The sequence below is a fragment of the Pempheris klunzingeri genome, chromosome 5, assembly GCF_042242105.1.
Source record: "Pempheris klunzingeri isolate RE-2024b chromosome 5, fPemKlu1.hap1, whole genome shotgun sequence".
Taxonomy (NCBI): domain Eukaryota; kingdom Metazoa; phylum Chordata; class Actinopteri; order Acropomatiformes; family Pempheridae; genus Pempheris; species Pempheris klunzingeri.
In genome coordinates, this window is record NC_092016.1 from 26,235,537 (window position 1) to 26,250,832 (window position 15,296).

Here is a 15,296-nt window from a genome sequence, read left to right on the forward strand (position 1 = left end):
GTCAGGATTTTCAATGACTCCATATTGATCATATCATCATTAGTTATATTCCTCTTGTCAGTACTATAGGTGCTGTTATTATTTATACAGCTGTTTGCTGTACAGCACCCCCCCCTCCTCCTCTCTCTCTCTCTCTGTGTCCAACACGGACCCTAACAGAAAGCCCCCCCCGAAAGTTCTTCCTCCACTGTTTCCTAATATAATATCTGATGCTGCTCATGTGGGGATTCTTGAATCCTTAATGTTGAATTCCTGAATCGGTGGCTCTCTCTCTAATTAAAGAACTTGAATTGGTGCTGTATAAATAACGATTGGTTGATTGATTGATTGGTTGATTGATTGATTGATTGATTGATTGATTGATTGAGGACTTCCACTGTGGTTGACAGCTCTAGCGTTAACAGCCACTAACTCATGTTGTCTCTTTTTCATTCAGATTCATTTCGACCACTTCAGTGTGGAAAACAGTCTCATGATGGGATCATATAATCTCAATATAAATCCAGTAATAGTTTATATTGAACTAAACTAAACTGCTGCTCTCATGAGAATTCCTCTATTTTACAGTTCTGCCAGTTCATCTCCTACAAAGAATGGTGTCCTTTGATTCTAACTATAAGGAAACATGATCAATTTCACACTTCTAATGAATAACTTTAATTAAAATTGATGCGTATAAATGTGAAAACATGTATCCAAAAGCAAGCATATGTGTGGAGCCCCCTCTTGTATGGCTAAAAGCAGAGTTTTTCCTTATATCAACATATATGAACAATGGGTTCCCTTGGACTCAAACTGATCAAAGTAAGTACCCGAAGTGCCAAATGTCTGAAAAGGAGCAAGGGATTATATCGTTAGGAAATAACAGACCCTTCAAATAAAGCACCACTCTGTCATGTATATAAAGTGCATGTTGAAATCGTGGCCTTCCTGATCCCGCCGTGATCAGCTGACAGTGACGGCTGCACTGCCATGATTGTCACACTGAGCTCAGAATGACTCTGCTGTCCATACTGATTGGTACGTTTCATGACCGAAGGAGATGATCATCTATAAAACACTGTGCATTTCTAGAAACTGGGGGTGGTTTTGTGTGAAAAGCAGGATTAAAAACACCTGCTTTCAGTGTGCACACGTTACAGCCAACAGATAGAGATGACATCAGACACTAAGGCACTTAGATGGTTCCCACTCTCGTCCCGACCACTCAGCGGACCATGAGACGAGCCTGTCTATGGATTCATCCATTTCTCTCATCTCATTGCTCACGTCAGAGGACCGTGGCCTGACCCCAGCACACTGTGTGGACTGTGAGAAGCGGTGGACTAGTTTAGGGGTAACCGTGTTTCCCCCTCTCATGTCTCGTCTGTGAGAGTGACTGATAACGCTGGAGTTAAAGCAAACCACACAGCGGGTTAAAAGTGGTTGAGGCTGAGACCCAGACTGTGGAACTCCAGCACAAGTATTCAAAAAGTTAGCAGTACTTCAAAGAAACGGCACTTATTGTTTGCCGTTAAAGCTAAGGTTTGCTTCGGTTTAAAGTCCTAGAGAGGATATCTGACATCGTCCAGCACATGAGGAAACCAAGAGTCTGTTTTCATCTGGTTTCCTCAAACTGCACTTGGCTTTCCATCACACCGCAAACTCACGGACCCGGCTGACTTCTCATCCATGATAGTCTATTTTCTGTGTGACAGGAAGCCAGGGACGTTGTCAGCAAAGTCCCGTTTTCTATCCTTACAGAGAGTTTAGAACCAATCTGGGTCCTTTTCGCTGCGCTGACCGATGGTCTGGATGATTAAAAGTTCACATGTGCATCGTCCAGGGCTTCAGCAGAAGAATATGTCTCCATCGTTCTGAGGATCCGATGTGACTTTGCTCTCTAAAGAGACATTAAGACACAAGTGACAATCCGGAAAAGAAATAATTCAGCACATAACCCTCTGTTTAACAGTGAATGGTGGTTTTTTTCATCACCTCAGAATATCTGGCATCGCACTGTTGATTTATTTTCATTTTCCATTTTGCCAAGTAGACTTGTACTGACTTGAAGAGACTAAGAAAGGGCAGACTTTTGTTCATCTCACCTGACTGTGTCTGCTCCCCTCCTTTCGCCTTCTTCTTCTTCTTCTTGTCTGTCTTCTCTTTTGGTTTGGCCAGCTGGAGCAGTCTGGTGGGGAGCTGGGACTCCTTCTCTGCTCCCTGAGGCTTAGAGGAGGAGGACGAGGAGAAAGGGTTGAAGTTTTTGCCCATCCTCTTGGATCCAATGCGGAGGAAAGGTTCTTTGGTGGGGGCAGAGGATGAGAGCTCCCCCTACAGAACATCCACATAAAGGAGAGTTCTTGTAGTTGCTGCAGGACTCACACTGCAGCCTTCTGAACTGCAACAACTTCTATTTTTTACCTCTTTTGGCTGTTCTGCTGCTTCTTTTGAATCCAGATCCAGAGATCCAGAGCTGTGGAACCTAACGGAGTCTTCAGAGGTGGTGGAAGGTGTCCGCTGGTATCTCTGGACCTGCTCCGACTGGAAATAAAGCAAGTGAAAAGAGATAGAAGCCAAAGCATATGGTGCTTTAACACTGCAGGAAAGTACTATGAAACACAGCCAGAACACTGAATCACAGAGACACAACCCCCCCCCCAGCAAAAACTTTGGATGTTTTGAATCAAAATATGTCCAGATGATTTAAGTAGCTTTGCAATTTGTCCTCACAAACTATGAAACATCTGCATTATGTCCATTCTGAGACGACATTTAATCGGTCGCTCACTGCTGAAACAGAACAGAACCCGATGAAAAACGATTACTTCATGGAACGAAATGAAACGAAAGAACAGCTTTGTTGGTCACTAATGAAGTTTTGTAGGAAATGGGACTTTCATTTAAAGAAAATTCTCCTGCTGTACCTCCCCACTAATCATGAACCCCCACTTTTAACTCTGACTCGGTGCCCATGTCTGTACATCAGTGTGTGTGTGTGTGTGTGTGTGTGTGTGTCCATCATTGTGTGTGTGTGTGTGTGTACATCAGTGTGTGTGTGTGTACATCAGTGTGTGTGTGTGTGTCCATCAGTGTGTGTGTACATAAGTGTGTGTGTCCATCAGTGTGTGTGTACATAAGTGTGTGTGTGTACATCAGTGTGTGTGTACATCAGTGTGTGTGTGTGTCCATCAGTGTGTGTGTACATAAGTGTGTGTGTGTACATCAGTGTGTGTGTACATAAGTGTGTGTCTGTACATCAGTGTGTGTGTCCATCAGTGTGTGTGTGTGTGTGTGTGTGTGTGTGTCCATCATTACAAACAGGTTGACAGGGAGAGAATGAGCCACCAGTGACAGGATTACCTTCACGTTCTTATTTCTGTCCCACATGAAGAACAGACTGTTCTCAGTAATCCAGTCATATTCTGACTCATGCCTAATGAGGGGTGGCAGGGAGGGATGTGTAATATCTCCCTGGTAACGTCTCACATGAAGTAGCAGGCTGTGTAATTAGCAGCAGTTAACTGTCTATACTGTACACACAGAGTCCAGTGTGCACCCCCTCAGCCGTTACTGGTTATTGTGGTTGGGTCACAGCTTTAACTCTTATGTGTGCATGTTGTCCCACATAGTGTGAACCAGAGAGCTGCTCTAACCACACCGGAGGGATCTGAGGTCGTACCTCTGATCTACTCTGACGAGGGCTAATATATTAGAGCTTCGTTAGCCTGCTGCATCATAAATGGCCTCTGACCTCGTCTCTCTTCATGGCCTCCAGCCTCTCGGCATCTCTCCTTAGAGCCTCCTGGTCTCTCTCCAGCCGCCTCTGTGCCTCTCTGAGCCTCTCCAGCTCTCTCTGGTATTCCTCTTTCTTCTTCAGCAGTGACTCTCTCTCCTCCATCAGCTCCTGACGCCTCCTCCTGGTCTCCTCCTCCTCCACCCTCAGCATCTCCTCCCGCTCTGCCAGACCTTTCTCCTTCACCTCCCATACTTTCTCTCTCCTCCTCTTTTCTTCCTGGTGTGCAGCCTGCTGTTTCTGAAACAAACCACAAAGATGTCAAGATGCCGTGCTGTCTGTAAAACAGGGAGCGAGGGTTAGGAAGCCAGACTGAAGAGGAAGGAGCAGTAGAAGGGAAACCTGCAGGCTGGCCGCCTCCTGCCGCTGTCTCTCCAGACTCCTGTGTTTCTCCTGCTCGATGAGGGAGGAGGGGCGGGAGGAGGAAGAGGACGAGAGTGAGGAAGAGGATGAGTGTCTGGAGGAGTTGCCGGTGATCCGCTGGTCCTCGATGAACGAGTCTTGCTGGACCACCACAGCCTGGAGGCAGGAGGAGATTCCAAATGACAGTGAACTGGAAGCACCGTTATCTGTGATTGACTGACCGTAGGGGAACCGTGCAACGTGTTTCTATACCTGCAGTGACATCAACAGCTCGTGAAGATGAGTCACGCTGTGCTGGACCTGCTGGAGAAACACTGCAATTAATCACATTGAGCTTTTAGAAATAAAAACTTTTTTAACATGGACAAGTTTGTCAACCTGGATGAATGGATCTTCACACCAGGATATTATGTCACAGATCTCACAACAACAAGAAAGATGGGACACAGTAGGATAAAGTCAGGAAGCTGAACACAGTCCTCCGGCCTTCCTTCAAGCAGAGGATGTGACGGGAAGCCCCAGTCTTCAGGGCCAGGAAGATGTTAAGGACCGCAGGAAATATCAGTGGCTGCAGTCACCTGCTTTATCAAGACATGCACTGAGAATGAGGCCCCTACAAAAACCATAAGAACCATGGCCAACCAGAGGCCAGTGATGTCCATGCACAGCCTTCACGTTCGGCTCTCCGCTACACACCGAGACCGACAATAAAACAGGCAACGATGGATTCTTCTCCTCCTCCTTCTTCTTCTCAATTAAAACCGTTCATTCAGCAAAAAACGATGGCAGATGGGTTGCACCCACTACTCAGGCACATAAAAAGACCCTCATTGACCACAGGGTGGTGCTGTTTACCTTTTCACAGATCTCTTGAAAACGGCTTGGCCAAGAGACAACGTGTTTTTCCTGATTTTACTCTCTCAAGTCACGTGTGTCTTTGCTCCAGTGCTCTTCTGCTCTATGACTGTCAAGTTTTGAGACTTTTTCTTAAAACCCTACTTTCAACATCTTGTCAGAAACTGCTGGGTCACTTGTCCAAACACTGACTCAGGGTCATGTTTGGACTATGATCCAAAGTTGTTATACGAAAAGTTGTTAATCTGTCCCTCCCCACATCTCTCTCTCACATCCTCACTGGCAGGGTCAGGACACGAGTGAGGGGAGCAAGAGGACACGTTAGCACAATGAAAAAGACTGAGGGTTAGCATCCTCCTCGTGGTGAAGAGACAAGACACAAAAAGCCCACATACTTACTTCATTGTTTCTCTTCAGCAACATCTGTAGGCTGGCAGTGACTCCCTGAGACAGACAGACAGACACACACACACACACACACACACACACACACACACATTAACATGTACAGCTCATTAACTAACATCCAAACACTGTTCTATAAGAGCAGAGTGGGAAGTGATACAACACTGCTGTGACTCTCTGTGTGGCTGGGACACCATCACCCCTTCAGCACTGTATTCTAGGTCATGCTAGCATTACGCTATTGCTAACCAAAGTGTATGCTGTGTCACTGGCAGGGCCCCCCCCCCATCGTCATGAGATGACAATAACAACAGACTGAATAACATGATGTGAAGGGGACAGATAACCAGACTAACCACTGGTTCTTCACTTACACTTTTTTCAAAAAGAGATCACACACAGACACACACACACACAGACAGACAGACACAGACACACACAGACACACACACACAGACACACACAGACACACACACACACCTTCTTTAAGACACTGTCTGACTCAGTCCTGCGGAGGTCCGGCGTTTCATCTCCTTCTTCCTTCTCTCCATCTGAGGACAGAGGACAGGAGGAGTGGGTTAGCGGCAGGTCGCAGCAGGGGGCCGTCAGTCAATATGTTTCCTCACATGAAGCTGAAAGCAGCGACACCAGCCACGGCTCAGCTGACAGTTCTTGACATTCTTGTCCTCTAACCGTGTGGTTCTTAACCTCCATATACAGACGTGTCTTACTCTTGCTGCTGTTCATCTGATGACTGTCGAAGCCCCCGAACGTCTCAGCTCTCCTGGGCAGACACACCGGGCCCACACTGCCCCCCGTCAGGCCACCTGGAACACTGCAGCCTGCTCCACCAACACCACTACTGAGCAGAGCATGCAGGGTCTCCACTGGAGACACATGGAAACGTTACACACGATAGTACCATACACAAGCACACACACAATATGACATGACCTCAGAGCCCTGCTCACCTTCCCTCAGGGCATCCTTTATGACTGGCTCGCCTTTTGTGACATCATCAGATGTGGCCCTGAATAACATTCGCTCCCTGAATGGAGGGTTTGTATCATCGGGGGTGGGATTACATTCACCCAGGTCTCTGAAGATGTGGACCTTCTCCTCCAATAAAGAGATGATCTGCTCGTCTTTCCTTCGAAGGAGCTCTGGAATAAAAAACAGAATGATTGACTGACATTAAGAGGAACCAGACACCAAATGGACCAAAATCCAATCCTATACACAATGTGGGGGCTCACCTCGGATCTCCTTTGCTCTGCTCTCCTGCTGCCTCCTGTCCTCTTCTGTCTCACTGGGAACGCCCTCATCCTCATCTTTCTCCCTGTCAACATTCACCCCCCAAGTTTTATTCTCCATCCAGACGAATGTAAGAACTCTTGAAGGAGAACTGAATATCTGAAGCCTCAAAATGACACAATGGAGGAGTTCACAGGACACTTTCTGTCCACTTCTCACATTCTATCACTCCATGTTGGAAATCATGTTAACATACGACAGTGATATATCGAACTAATAAGTGAGCACATGTGCTTCAGCAAACCCCTTCTGCTCCTTAGGATCTCCACAACTTAGTGTGAGACAGCACACAGTTGGAAACGTGTGACATCAAGCTACACAACCCAACAAGCTGAGAGTTCCTCTCCTTATCGGAGCTCCCAGGCAATCCCACCAATCACCAATCAGACATAGTTAGTCACAGTAACAAAGAGAACATACTGTATTGTGTGTGAGTGTGTGTGTGTGACTGTGTGTCCTCACATGCAGTGCATGGCGTCCTGTACAATGGCCCTCCATGTGTTGCGTTCGTCCTTGCTGCTGGCCAACACCTCCACCATCTCTGGTTTCTCTATCCCAGCTGTGATGAGGAAGAGACCTGGGGGAGACATAGGCGGACTCAGTGCTCCACATCGTCCCTCATGGACCCACTTCACCGGCTCATATCACAGACATGCCTGCTTATATCATACTCTCTGAATCAAACAGGATCAGCTGAGTTGTTTCAAGTTTAAGAAACAATTGCAACAAAGGAGAGAAAAGGAGGAGACTGACCTCGCTCCTCATTGGCCACTTCTCTGACAATCAGATTCTGTAAAGAGATGACTGTAGAGCGCTGGTCCTGAGCACAAACAGGTCCAAATCACAATCACTTTTTAAGAAAACATACATGGATGGAGCAAGCACACACACTATACTTCAATTACATAGTTCAGGAATCTTGCTTTGCAATGTGCTACTTACCAGTGAGGCAAAGACGTATTTCTGGTCTTTTTCCTGAAGAAAAACCAACACGTCAGACAGGAGGATGGCGTGGACATCTGCAACACCAAGAGGCAAAGATGAGAGTAACATCCTGTATAATACATCATTTACACAACTGCAGCATTTTTCTGTCTGCACCACAAAACAGTGAATGCATGAAGACTGGAGACATGTGGAACCTTTGAGTCGTCCAGCTGAGTTCTTCAGCTGCAGCGCTCCATCATGCAGCAGCTTCCTCCCTCTGATCAGGTCCTCTTTAGCAAACATCTGACCACTCTTCATCCTCATGATGGACTTACTGTCAGTGCGGCTGGAGATCACAGAACACATACTCCACGTTTGAAACTATAACACTTATGGATTGATGTTTACCTATAGACCCGTCAAAGAGAGCTGACGTTCGGATCTCTTGTGTCATCTTTTGATCTCAAATCAAAATGTCCTCTGTGTGTAAACCTTGACCCTGCTGTTCCCAAACGTTTGGAGGACACTGTACATTCACACTGTGACTGAGTTCAGCCAACACAACATCCAGTATGCAGATTGTGGTCCGGCCGGGGTACCTGTAGACTTCCTTCAGTCTCTGTTTCTTCTCCTGCTCGTTGACCTTACTGTCCACAGCCGCGATCAGCTCCTTCACACAGCGCAGCGCCTCACAAACACAGCTGTGGTCCTCGTCTGAGTCTGTCAGAGCACAGAGGAACCACATAAGACACACTGCTGCCTCAGGCCCTTGGGGCCCACGGGCTTCCGTCATCCCGTCTACTGTAGATACACAGTCTGTCTATTATACACTGAATAGAATAGAATAGCCCTTATTGGTCATTATACATGGTACAATGAAACTTTGAATGGCATCTCTGTAGCAATAAAAAAACCAACAGGCAACAAAACAGACATACAGGACAAACAGAGCAGCGGCATAGCAGCATTGTGCAAAGTGTGCATACATATAAATAAAGGTCTCTGAGGAAGGTGCTGCAGTAATTCAAGTGTAGTTTATTACCAGGCAGCTGTTATGGATGTTATTTTGAGTGGTTTGAACTTTGGGGGGGTGATGGAAGCCACCGCTCGAGGGATTTTATTGTCTTGTGACGTTTCCCGAATGGCAGTGGGTCAAACAAACTGTGACCTGGGTGAGTGATGTCCTTGGAGATGCTGCTGGCCTTCTTCATCAGACGCTGGGTGTAGTCGTCGTCCAGGTGTGGGAGCTCCACCCCCACAGCGTGCTGGGCAGTCTTCACCACCCGGAGCAGATCTTTGTGCTCCACAGCTGTACGGCTGGCATACCATACAGTTATGCAGCTTGTCAGGATGCTTTCAGTGGTGTTCCTGGAGAAGTTCAGCAGCAGTCTCCCTGGTAGATGGGCCTGTCTTAGCTTGTCTCTGTTGGGCTCGTTTGATCAGGCCTGAGGTGTTGAAGGTCCATGAGAGGTTGTTTGATAGGGTGACTCCCAGGAACTTTATTCTTTCCACATTCTCCACTGCTTCTCCATGTACGTGGAGAGGGAGGTGGGCAGTTCTTGTGGTTCTCCTGAAGTCAATTATCAGCTCCTTGGTCTTTGAGGTGTTGACGACCAGGTTGCTGCCCGTTCACCAGTGTAGGCCGCCTCGTCGTTATTAGTGATAAGTCCAACAACCGTTGTGTCATCTGCAAATTTTATTATTGCGTTGGTGGGATGGGTGGGGGTGGGGGTGGAGTCATGCATAAGGGGGGTGAACAGCATTGGACTCAGAACACATCCCTGTGGGGCGCCTGTGTTGAGGACGATGGTGGATGAGGTTGGTTCACCAACTCTCACCTGCTGTGGGCGTTCTGTGAGGAAGTCTAAGATCCATGTGCCCAGAGAGGGACCAAGGCCCAGAATGTTCAGCTGGCCGACCAGCAGATGTGGGATCACTGTATTTAAAACAGAGCTGAAGTCCAAGAATAGCAACCTCACATAGCTGTTGGGTTCCTCGAGGTGTGTCAGAGCAATGTGACTGCGTGAATTACTGAGTGGGCAGGTACATGCTTCCTCTCTGGTGGGTAATCACAGAGTTCACCATGCTTACATTAAAGTTTGACTGTTCCCCTTTCATAATCAAAGTGTGCAACAATAACTATGGTCTCATTCAATCTGTTTCTACAGCCCCAATGATGATGTGTCATATGCACTATCCCACCTTTACTTGTATGCACTCTGAGCCTTTTGAGCCTCTGTTCCAGTCTCTTACCTTTAGTGTGCTGGAGTATCCTCTGGATCAGAACAGGATATTTGGTGATCCTCTGAGTGACCAACAAAATGCACTCTGGGATACTGAGCCTGCGTACAATGCTGCTGCTCATGATTCTCTACAAAGACACAAAGATACGCAGAGCTCGTGTCAGAAGCCAGCAGACAGCCGTCACATGTGAATTATGCAGTGGGGAGCTGTGTGAGAGGAGTGCTGACCTTGATGTAAGCCTGGAAGCGTTTGTCTTTGGCATGCAGGTCCTTGTAGAGATTGACAGCTTCACTTTGCCGACTGCAGAACTTCCCATAAACTTTCTTCATACGATCAGCACTGCAGCCTGAAAACTGAATTTAAAAACAGGGCCGAAGCAAAATGACATTAAAGTTGGTGACGAAATATTGGAGTCTCTGAAAAGCTAAGGTGTCAGGAGAAACCTTAGCGGCTTTAACTGCTAAGGCTGTCAGAATAGCAACGGCGCGCGCCGCAGGCTGCAGTTGCACAAGTTAACTGTCTACCCACCTTCTGATAGGAAAGCCAGTCCAATTTCCTAAATCCTTAAAAGCTTGATGTCTAAATTCATCAGAGGCATCTACATCTCAAACAGTGCCCCCAGAGGAGGAGGTGAGCCACTTTCCTTCTCCTTCCTCTTGCTCACCTGGTTGACCAGGACGTCCCCAATGCTGCAGATGATGGGGCTGCTGTTGTTTAGTCCCCGAGATGATGAAGCTCTCTTTCTGTCCAGGAGCAGGGTGAGGAAATGTGTGTGCATGTCCAACAGGCTGTCCAACACAGGGAAAACCTACAGAGAACAGACTAGCCTTCAATGTGTATATTTTTCTTAACAGTAACATGGCATGTATGTGCAGCCACGGGTGAAGGTGCCCCTCAGCACGTTCATCACCTTGTCCAGAGTGTGATTGTCCAGCTGCAGCTCCTTCTGGAGGCCTTTTAAGTACACTTCAGACATGATCTTCAGTGTCCTCACATGGTGGAACTCTGTCTGGTACAACTCTGCGGAGAGAAAGGACTCTTATCTCCTCATGCATAGACAGGTTCACACCTAAAGCTCATCTTCCCTCCAAAGTGAGTCCCAACAGATTTTACCATAGATGACATCCTGTCTCTTGATTTCATCTTTTTTCAGCGCTTTCAAGAACTTCTTATCCACCGTGCTGCTCCAGGAATCAGCTTCATGATCTTTAATGTCACATTCAAACTCTCCCATCAGCTGACTGTCCATCATTTCAGTACCTTCAACACACACACACACACACACACACACACACACACACACACACACACACACACACACACACACACACACACACACACACACACACACACACACAGGGCATACACTTCAACATTGGGGACAACTTTCTGTTGATCAGGTTTGTCAGACACACAATCAAATAGTCTCTCCAGGTTTTCTACATGTTTTCACAATGCATGCTTGTGTGTGTGTGTGTGTGTGTGTGTGTTGATGCTACCTTCATCGGTGAGGGACTCGGTCGAGGCATTGACTTTGGTCCCCTGGTGGAGAGAGTCAGTGGACTGGGAGAGAAACTTGAGGCCTTTCAGTGGAACATCATCTAACCTACAGGGAACATAAGCATGAAGATGATGCTGGCAAACTGTCCACTCTCTACAAAGAACAATCGCAGATTTTAGAGTGAAAGCACGCAGACAAGCTGCTTCACACTAACAGAGAGATATTCCAAAAGCTATTAACAAGAGAAACAAAGCAAGGTGACTTGGATTATTACAAGAAAGTGCAAAATATGGTGCAAAAGATGATCACAGAGCGTAAGGGGGCATTGGGTATCGTAAAAGGATAAAGACTAAGGGAGATAATATCGGTCTCAGTATCAATGGTCAACTTTCCTCTGAGAGATTAATGGTAGCAGAAAAGTTTCATACATCTTTTTATATCTGTTGCTAAACAACTAGAAGACGAGCTGCTAGGCAACCTCGGGATGTGTGATGGAAAATCAATGTCTAAATATTCACAACTGGAAGCTGTAGCAGACTCTTTCAGCCTCTCTGTAATTGCACAGGACATGTTTAAGTTATTTAAAGATCTTAAATGTTCTAATGCAACTGATGTTGATGAACTTCTCCATTAAGTCTGGCAGAGACCCCAATAGTGTATGGGTCTATGTAGTGTACAGTATGTATGGGATGGACGTTGGTTTGAGCGATCAGAGGTCACTGTGTCAGGTGCCCCCAATGAAGGGGCCACACGCAAAGATGGCAGTGGTCGCTCTGTCTGGTCTATGGGGGTGAGGTGGCCGCCGGGTGTATGTGTATATCTATGTATATTTGGATTATTATTATATATATATTATATTATGTGGACTGTGTGTAGGTATGTAAACTAGTGTGAATGTAAACGGTCTGTATTTGTACAGCACTTTTCTAGTCATTTCAACAACTCAAAGCTCTTTTACATCACATCCTCATTCACTCAGGAGGAATCTAAGTTGGAGGAGACTATTCTTTCGCACACATTCACACACTGAAGCTGCTGCAGGAGCAAGTTGGTGTTCAGGACACTTTGACATGCGGACTTGGAGGAGCCAGGGACCAAACCGCTGATTGATGGACGACCGCTGAGCCACAGCTGCACAGTATGTGCAGTAAGGAGGTGAGGGTACACAGTAGCTTAATCATCTGTGACTTGCTATCTTTATCTACGTTGAAAGAGGATGACAATGGAAATAAATAACTGTGTTATCCCTGACATGATTTAAGTGATTGTGTGTTTGTCACAGTGTATGACATTCTATGTTTGTTTTGATATGTCAAATAAATCAAACTGAATTACATCCAAAAAGAAAGAAAAGAAAATAACAGGAAGAACGAAAAAGTGGTTGTGATCAACGCAGATGCAACACATGGATTCAAAACACACCAGTTACTGTGGAAATGTTTATGTGGGTTCTGTCTGGCTTCCTCCCACACCCCCACAGACATGCACATGTGGCTGTGAGTGTGAACGTCTCTGTGTGTCGGTCCTGTGATTGGCTGGTGATCAGTCCAGGGTGACCCCGCCTCTCACCCACTGTCAGCAGGGATTGTCTGTCTGTCTGTCTGTCTGTCTGTCTGTCTGTCTGTCATAACATGACTCCTTAGTTCTCTGAATAATAACAATAACAATAACAATAATAATAATAATAATACCAGGGGAGGGATTGGTGCCAGCCCCCCCCTTCACTGTAGTCGACTGGTAAACGTTTTACAATGTCATCCTCTCTCTATTTGTTAAACCGTGCACCTGGTAATCTTTTTGACACAGATACAAGGTCTCTATTGACAATCCTGTTATTCCTTGCTAAGAAATGCATATTACTGCGATGGTCGGCCCCCCAGGTCCCTACGGTCAATATGTGGATGTCTCAGATATCGGCCCTTCTTCCTTTGGAAAAACTGACCCACGATCTGAATCATAAATCAGAAACATTTTGGAGACTCTGGACACCTCTGCATACTTTTCTACAAAAAACTCTGACTGTAGCTCCATAGCATAATAATTCAGTATCTCACAGAAGGACGCAATGTTTTTTTTTGTTTTTTTTTTAATCTGTCTGATAAGTATATGTGGTTGCATTTATTTCTGTAAAATTCTGTATATTGTATTACAGTGCATGAAGTTAGTTTTGTAGTGGGTGGGATTGTTGTTTTTGTTCTTTCCTTCTTGTTTGCACATACCATAAAACTCAATAAAAAGAATATAGGAAAAAGAAAAGAACATCCACTGTAGTCTTGTCTGTGGCAGCTGTGTGCTGCTGTTTGCCCTGCTGTTAACAGCAGAGATGCAGGAGACCAACAGCAGAGCTAAAATAGACTGAATACTGGGGCTCCATTCATCAGGAGGACACCCACCTCCACCACTCCAGATCATGGATGGTGTTTCTATGTGTCTCCAAGCAAGTTGCATGATGCATAAAAACCAGAAAGCGGTGAACTGTGCTGTTCCTAGCTGTGAACAAAACAGTTAAGCTTTAAATGAATGTTTAAAGTAGCAGAAGGAGTGGACAACATGAGCAGATCTCAGGAAATATTGGCCTGATGCATTTACATGAAGAGCAATTAAAGTCAACCGAGACAGAGAGGTTTCTCACCCTGCTATGTTGCTGGTGGAGATGCTCTTGGCCAGGTTGCTTTGTGGGTTGAAGATGCTGGGGGATCTCCGTGGAAACACCACAGGAGGCTGGTCATCAGGTGTGGTTACTGTGGACCAGCGTTCCCGTGACGATGATGAAGATGTGGATGATACAGATGATACTGACGATGAAGCTAGATATAAACATCAAAATGCACATTTAGGACTTCCATGGAGATGTCTGAGACTGAGATGGCCCAAGGCCCCTGTCTTCACTCTGCCCCCCTCCCATCTGAATACAGCTTCATCGATGTACCAATTCAAATGCACTCTCACCCTTCCCTTTTGTGTCAGCGCACTTGGTTGAAGCAATATTGTCAGTATTTGTCATGATGAAGGCTGTGTATATAAGAGTTCATATATCAAGCATATTAAGGCTCTTTTCAGTCTTACTAACATTGTGTTTCTATGTCACTGTCAACTACTGATGATGTGAACAACTCACATGTGCTGTTTTTCTCCACAAATGTGATGGCGGCATTTTACTCCTAACCCTTATGTTGGTCTTTCTGAAGGGTTTCTCGAAAGCAAGGGAAGGTTCCAGGGAAGTTCACCTCAGGACGTATGTTTTGTTATGACCACCACTCTGATCAGTAACAATGTTGTACAGACCACTTCATAGAGATATGGGGTCATGGACTTCCTCTTACTAAGGTAGTGACCTGGTAGCAACATGCCCTTTTCTTGTTGGTCCACATACAATGTGAAACACAGTCTGCTATAAGAAGCTTCAGTGGGTCAATAGACTTAGTGGGCTCAATGAAAACAGTTCGACATACCTGGGCAAAATCCCCAGTGACCTCTGTAAGAGTGACAAATACCTCCTGAAGATCTTTATGGCTGCAAGCAAGAAAGCGATAACAAAGTGCTGGCTTCAGAGGTTACCCCCCACCACTGCCCTTCTTATTAATATAACCAACTCCATCCGCTCAATGGAAAAGATGACATTCTCACTTCGACTCCAGAAGGAGAAGGGGGATAAATACTGGGAAAAATGGGACTACTGTAACCATATAGACTCTTAGCAATCATATCTTTGGTTCTCTATGTGAAACTTTGTACCTGTACCCTCTTGCCCTGGCTTACTGTAATTCATTTTTTCTGGGCCTTACCTGTTTGTGTTTTTTTTGTTGTTGCTTTTGCTGCTGTTTATTACAAAAAAATAAATAAATAAAAAGTTTAAAAAGAAAATAGTGCGACATGACACTGTTGGTTTAAGTACTGTGTGATCATATGCAG

General features: G+C 45.8%; 1 protein-coding gene across 1 annotated transcript in view; it reads right to left on the reverse strand.

Moving 5' to 3' along the window:
- Window positions 1–641: 641 nt before the first annotated feature.
- Window positions 642–15,296, reverse strand: part of LOC139201314 (A-kinase anchor protein 13-like) — a 68,036-nt gene continuing 53,381 nt past the window's right edge. The window contains exons 25-47 of the mRNA XM_070830594.1: window positions 14,017–14,191; window positions 11,383–11,489; window positions 10,997–11,143; window positions 10,794–10,903; window positions 10,548–10,691; window positions 10,111–10,236; window positions 9,893–10,010; window positions 8,239–8,359; window positions 7,855–7,985; window positions 7,655–7,731; window positions 7,466–7,532; window positions 7,175–7,289; window positions 6,655–6,737; window positions 6,370–6,561; window positions 6,130–6,285; window positions 5,879–5,949; window positions 5,393–5,437; window positions 4,391–4,438; window positions 4,118–4,294; window positions 3,734–4,015; window positions 2,404–2,523; window positions 2,088–2,313; window positions 642–1,882 (exon numbers count right to left, since the gene is read on the reverse strand). Of these exons, the coding sequence (XP_070686695.1) occupies window positions 1,830–1,882; window positions 2,088–2,313; window positions 2,404–2,523; window positions 3,734–4,015; window positions 4,118–4,294; window positions 4,391–4,438; window positions 5,393–5,437; window positions 5,879–5,949; window positions 6,130–6,285; window positions 6,370–6,561; window positions 6,655–6,737; window positions 7,175–7,289; window positions 7,466–7,532; window positions 7,655–7,731; window positions 7,855–7,985; window positions 8,239–8,359; window positions 9,893–10,010; window positions 10,111–10,236; window positions 10,548–10,691; window positions 10,794–10,903; window positions 10,997–11,143; window positions 11,383–11,489; window positions 14,017–14,191 (2,891 nt within the window). The 3' untranslated portion in view covers window positions 642–1,829. The remainder of the gene's footprint in view (window positions 1,883–2,087; window positions 2,314–2,403; window positions 2,524–3,733; window positions 4,016–4,117; window positions 4,295–4,390; window positions 4,439–5,392; window positions 5,438–5,878; window positions 5,950–6,129; window positions 6,286–6,369; window positions 6,562–6,654; window positions 6,738–7,174; window positions 7,290–7,465; window positions 7,533–7,654; window positions 7,732–7,854; window positions 7,986–8,238; window positions 8,360–9,892; window positions 10,011–10,110; window positions 10,237–10,547; window positions 10,692–10,793; window positions 10,904–10,996; window positions 11,144–11,382; window positions 11,490–14,016; window positions 14,192–15,296) is intronic.